The sequence below is a fragment of the Habropoda laboriosa genome, unplaced genomic scaffold, assembly GCF_001263275.1.
Source record: "Habropoda laboriosa isolate 0110345459 unplaced genomic scaffold, ASM126327v1 scaffold65, whole genome shotgun sequence".
In the NCBI taxonomy this organism is placed as follows: Eukaryota; Metazoa; Arthropoda; class Insecta; order Hymenoptera; family Apidae; genus Habropoda; species Habropoda laboriosa.
The window spans coordinates 1110878-1116959 of NW_017100254.1; the positions used below are offsets into that span (position 1 = coordinate 1110878).

Here is a 6082-nt window from a genome sequence, read left to right on the forward strand (position 1 = left end):
TACTCGATGATTACGACTCTAAATGTAACATATTTGTAATGCTTTTTCATTCTCATAATCTTTGTATTCTTTATAGGTGAAACACGAGCAGTTTTTTAAATGTCGCGAAAAATTACGAACAAAGTTTCGTAACTCTGTTGCGTTCGATTCTTTGTATACTCGACTGCGATCACGTATATATTTACGTGTTCATAACATGTTTTTAAAGAAAAATTTCTACGGACCTGTTGTATGTATCTACTGAGAAATATTTGTCTCTCTATGTAGGAATATAAGAGTTTACCTGAACGATAAAAGAAAGTAATATATTGATTTCTGAGATCGATATCTGTACACGAAGAAAACGAGAAATAAATAAAACTGAGCAAAAACTCTATCTTTGATTTTAACATGAAACTGAAATGAATTATGGACGTTATGAGTACAATACTTTGAGAGAGTCTTCCTTCTAATAAATCCTTTCTATCAATGAAAAATTAATAAAATTAAAAAGATTGCAACTTTTCTGATATCCATGAAAAAATAACCGTGTTCAACCATTTTGTAAGAAATTTATTCTTTACATTTAGCTTTATCTAAAATTAACAGATGAACTTACTGTGTTTGCTATAGCTTGAAATTATAACATGATACTATGGATAAACTAGGTTAGGACATAAAACAATGACCATGGATACTGTTTACGAGCTTCTTTTCCGCCATTCTCATGTGTCCATTCGTTCACATCCATTTAATGTTTATTAACTATATATAAATGTAGGTTTATCGTTGGATATTTATACGAAACGTATGTATATAAATATCACAACTGTTTTACATATATGTAGATGCAGTAGAAACTTCATCAGAGGAAATTCTCAAAGTTTTACAGTCTTACGCGATAGTCTTGGATGATGATGATGATGAATCTAAAGAAATATTACAAATACCTTATCTCAATAAAAGCAATTGCTGACACATATGAAACTTTTTTAAAATTTCATCTAAGAAAAACGATTCCAAACATTTTACATCATTCTAGATTATATCATGTTTGTACAAAAGGATAATAACAACTACCAACTTATTCATTAATGAACGACCTTATTGTCATTCTTAATCGATTACTCAACATGTCATTTTTAATAAATTAACAAAATAGATTCAAAATTCTCATGAAATGTATATCCAAGTGTCTTAAAAATATGGAGTAATTGATTAGAAATTTTGTAACACCATCAAATGTATGAGAATTACTTTGTCAAATTCAATATATAAAATCATGAACTTATTTCATAAAAGTAAAGGAAAATAAAATGTGCATCGGAATACATAAAAAGATGTAATATATAAATCGTTCAAAGTAATACTCCCACAACTGGTTAACATAAATAACGAATTCGACAACGCTCGAAATACTAATAAAAACTCACGAAAGGTACTCAATAACTATTATTTAATTAATCGTCAATAATAGTACAGTCATCTTCGTTACCGCTTTCAAAATCTATGTTATTAGTCCTACTTGAGTCATGTTCCTCGTTTTTTAGTACGTTTGCCACACAAACATCATCACTGGTAGAAAATTGTCTATTATACGTGTCACCTTCATTCTGCGACTCGTCAATATGCATTGATTCATTCGTGGGAGTCTTTTTGTCTAAGTCATTATTTATGTTGCTAATCATGTTTACAAGATCATCAACAGCCTTGTAGGTGATCGAATTCGCCTGTTGTTGTCCAGCAGAAGGCTTCAAGTCACTCTCCTTCCTAACACAGATACTTGGGTTACTGGTACCTGGAACAGCCGACTTGTCCATAGTCTCTAGCATGTCTGAAATTAGAGATCCTATTAGATCCTTCAGAGAAGTCTCATTTCGCTCAGATAGCTCCTTAGAATCCCCTGTTTGCATACGTTGAACTTCCGTGTTCTGGCTCTGTAGGAACTGAATGTAGTGTGACTCATAATCACTAGATTGCTTATTGGCATGGATGGCAGACATCGTAGAAACACTATCCTTCTTCTCAGCTTGTTGAGTCTTCAGCGCGGATTGCCTTATACACTTATCATAATCCTGTAATTCTGTATCATATATCTGCACTGACTTATCCACCAACACAGCAGAATTGTTGCCTACGCCTCGTTCCGCGGTGGTCTTCTTTGTGAGGGCAGTTATTCCGTCGATCGCGTTTGTATTGCCAACTAGCTCAGATGAAGCAATAGTACCGTACTCCATATCGGTACTAGTACCGGTATCCGAGTCAGACTCGTTTGTACAGGTCATATCCAGAGGTATTTCCTCAAACCTTTCGATCCTCTTACGAGTATTGCTTCTGATAGAAGATACATCTCCTGTCGTCATCATCTGATACCTCTTCCACCTATTATATTCGCGAACTATTCTGTCATTGATACACGCTAGTTCAGTAATAGTGTTGCGTATTTCACGATGGAATTCTATAACTAACAGACGAGCGTCGTTCAGCTCGTACTTCGTGAGCTCCTCTCGTTTCGATACCTCAAACAAACCTTGAAATCTATTCTTCAGTTTCGTTAGAATAGTACTAACCTCTTGGCCATGAGGAAGCAACCTTTGGTTCAATGTCTTCGCGTTACGCTTCTCTTGCAGCTCTTGCCTCCTTGCGTGGTCATAGTTGTTCTTTGAGCTCACCAGAGCAACAGGTACTGCTCTCTTGCTATTGGCATGTCTCCTAGAGGAACGTGGTAAAGCAACAACCACCTCTTCTGGATCACTTTCAATCTCTATCACATTCGAACTCGCCGTTGCCGCCCGTGTTTGCGATTCTGGCAAGGAAAAACGCGATTGATTGAGTATGTTGACATTCTGATTAGGTATGGTAACCATCGGAGCTGGCGCAGAGTGCATCGTTTGATATATATTCATTTGTTGGTTCATTTGTGCGTTTATTTGATTGATCTGATTCGTCTGGTTCAATGTATTAGGTATATTTCGGAGAGATATGATAGGGGATGCAGGTTGCAAGAACTTGGAATTCGCAACAACGTTCATAATGGGAGCGTTGTACATCGTTGATGGCTGAGCCACCACTGAGTTCACTCTGTGATGCACTGAACTCGCCTGATGCTGCGAGATGATCGTTCCGTCCTCACTGACGGTAGCATTTTCACATTCAACTAATGTTTGCTCACACGAGAACAAGGACGACAATATTTCACTGCGATCCATAGAATTGTCCTCCGATATACCGCTGAGCGATCTATCGGACATTGGTATGTTGCTGCCATTGGGGAATTTCCCTTTACCGCGACCCCTTTTTTTACGCTTTGTAACAGCATTTGATTCTATTAATTTAGGTATGTAAGTTTTGTCATCCTCCTCAGAATTGGAACCTTGTCTTCGACGCTTACGTTTCCTTCTCCGTGGACAGCAATTAGACTCGTCAGCGTTCATTTTCATATCTATTTCCTCTTGAGACCAGTTACAAGTATTTTGCAACACTCTAGAAATATTTTAAACATACAGACTTAAATCTAACCACAGAATACGTGAAATAACTGCTTCACATATTTTTATTTGGTAATTGTCAATTACCTCATTGCTTGAATATACTGAAGTAAAGCCCAACAAGTTCCCCTTGCAGCATACAAATCTGTTGGATCACAGACAAAACACTTCCACCTTTCATCTGCTTCAATTTTCTTTCGTAATATAGGATCAAAGTTTCTTTTGATACATTTGCAACAGAAAGTATTACTGCAAAAGGAACAACAATATAAATTGCCACCATTTGCACACCATCTACAAAACATATCTGTAGCATCATCACCTGTAAAATATGATTAAAAAATACTGTAAAATGTTGTTGTATCTTTTACGTGTACCTTCCAATAATGCATGTACCTTGTTCAAAGGTGCCATCTCCATAAAAATCCCTACATTTTGCACACAACAGTGTATGCAGTACAGGGTGTTCAAACATATTATGAGAATTTGCAGGTGCAGATCCAATGTGTGTATCACATGCTGTGCAATGTAATCTATGAAACCGTACTGTTGATATATCTGAAACATATACCAATTTAATACTCATTGCATTTTAACAGATTACTGACCATAATTATCATTAGTATAAATTTTTTAATTCAATACAAAAAATTGAATTTTTTAACTTAAAACATATATTTTCGGGATTTAGACAAGTCCACCTATTAAAGTACAAAATATATCACATTAAAAAATAGTATGTTCCATGATATGTTTCATTAGATCAATATTGTACATTTTTTCTCCAAAATCCGTGATATAAAAAATTACTATAAAGTGCGCTATAAAGTACTATTAGTGCGCAATTTTGATTGCTCTATCTTTATAGCTGTACACGTTTACGTGATGTTTTTTCACATCGCAAAAACACGCAAAACAAGCCACATGCCATGTCAAAAAATATCACGTACCAATTCGTCGAACAGGAATGAATCGACAAACGACAAAAATTCAAGCACACGTCTCAAGCTTACCTTCGCTAAACATAAGCTTGTAAAAGTTACGTTCTTCTTGGGAAATAGCTACTGGAACATTTGTCATGATCGGAACTAATTCCTTGGGAGTAACTGCAACATCAAGTAGGTTAGACATTACACCTGACGATAACTCTCACGGAGTTATCCTACGGGACTTCGTAAGTCTCACCATTTTCTTTGATGTCCATCTCTTTCACTTCATTCACTTGTACTTCGAGCATGCTCGAGATATCCATCGCTAACGTGTTTCTGATCACGATCACGGTCGACGTTACGTTTCAAAACACAGGTTATCGCGCCGCCATTTTCCTGCGAGCATACCGGCCTGAAATTTCGGCACGAGATCGTTGGAACGTTGTGAAAAATATGCTTCAAAGAAAATCCCCTATTCCATCGACTCGAACACGACAAGGAAATGAAAAAACTTAAGACGCTCCTAAGAAGCATTTTTTTTTTCTTAGGAATCTCTGTAGGAAAATTGTCGCTATTCTCCGGATGTCTTTTTTAACAATTTTTTTTAGAGACAACTTCATAAGTTATATAGAATACTAAGAATCTTTTAACGTATAAATTAATTATGTATATAGTAACAATTTTTAAGTTTGAATAATCCATCGCGCGAACGGAAACGCAACTCACCCCTTTATTCATTGCTGCGATTACGGAAATGAATTTATTTACAAATGGCGACCACTTTTCGGATTTCGTTGCAAAACAGGTTGGATCGATCGGGAATTTTTGAAAAGTGCAATTATGGCTGATAACACCGAGGAATCCAAAGAAATTTCTTTGAAAAAATCTGCGGAAAAATTATCAGAGGAGATGCAAAGTATGGCTAACTACAAAAGCCTTTACACGGAAATTCAGGTAAATACAAAGTATGACTAGTAATAAACGACCATAAATTTTTGGAAACAAGAAATTGCGTATTCAGGGGCATATCTACTTGCAAAAAAAAAAAATTAATTTCCATCTAGAAGTTAGATTCCAAAGATTCTCAATCCGCTCTTGATTCAGAAACCGGAAATGCAAGGTATTCGAAAAATCAAAAGCATTACCAACAATTTCCTTATTACTTTTTTTAGAAACTCATTGCTTCTACCGCGGTAAAAAGAGAAGATTTTAAAAACACGTTGGTGGATGCGCTGAAAAGCAACGGTTTAGAGACGGAAATTAGAAATACTGTGTTTCACTGGGCAAGATCACAAGTGCGTAATTTCGATTGAAAACTTTTAATTATAATTTTCATTCGTTAACTGAAATTTTTTAAAGGGTTCGTTATCTTCTACGTCAGTACCACCCACGGAGGAAGTGGATCTAACGTACTTGAAAAAAGCTCAAATCCAATGGGAACGTAGAATACAAAAATCATTAAATTCAACGTGTAATGAACTAAACGTGCCATTGGCGCGCATAAGAACAAGCAGTGACCGCGAGGAACTTGCTGAGAAATGGAACGAATTGAGCACTTACGATATCGGTGATTTTTATACTAATAAAAATATTAAAAATTGTATAACAATAAATTCCAGATACATTCTTTAATTCACATTTAGATCTGTCACAATACAGGCCTCTGTACGCCCCGAAAGATTTCTT

The 6082-nt window shown here is 35.8% G+C and overlaps 2 protein-coding genes across 2 annotated transcripts in view; one reads left to right on the forward strand and one right to left on the reverse strand.

Moving 5' to 3' along the window:
- Nucleotides 1-1439: 1439 nt before the first annotated feature.
- LOC108572327 lies at nucleotides 1440-4719 on the reverse strand. Its single transcript, XM_017934540.1, has 5 exons — nucleotides 4653-4719; nucleotides 4481-4573; nucleotides 3864-4025; nucleotides 3555-3789; nucleotides 1440-3462 (listed from the first exon to the last, which is right to left on the reverse strand). Exons 1-5 carry the CDS (start codon nucleotides 4717-4719, stop codon nucleotides 1440-1442), a joined length of 2580 nt encoding a protein of 859 aa, XP_017790029.1.
- Nucleotides 4720-5236: 517 nt separating this feature from the next.
- LOC108572212 (TBC1 domain family member 19) overlaps nucleotides 5237-6082 on the forward strand; it is a 2346-nt gene continuing 1500 nt past the window's right edge. Inside the window, 4 exon segments of the mRNA XM_017934412.1 lie at nucleotides 5237-5350; nucleotides 5569-5691; nucleotides 5756-5963; nucleotides 6040-6082. The exon segment at nucleotides 6040-6082 is cut by the window's right edge and continues 41 nt beyond it. Coding sequence (XP_017789901.1) covers nucleotides 5237-5350; nucleotides 5569-5691; nucleotides 5756-5963; nucleotides 6040-6082 — 488 coding nt within the window.

What these genes read in the sequence shown, in the direction of transcription:
- LOC108572327 (XM_017934540.1), bottom strand. Translation starts at nt 4,719, where the DNA reads ATGGATATCTCGAGCATGCTCGAAGTACAAGTGAATGAAGTGAAAGAG. An exon ending in GATGGACATCAAAGAAAATG is followed by an intron (nt 4,574 to 4,652) that starts GTGAGACTTACG and finishes TTGATGTTGCAG; the next exon opens with TTACTCCCAAGGAATTAGTT. An exon ending in CAAGCTTATGTTTAGCGAAG is followed by an intron (nt 4,026 to 4,480) that starts GTAAGCTTGAGA and finishes TATATGTTTCAG; the next exon opens with ATATATCAACAGTACGGTTT.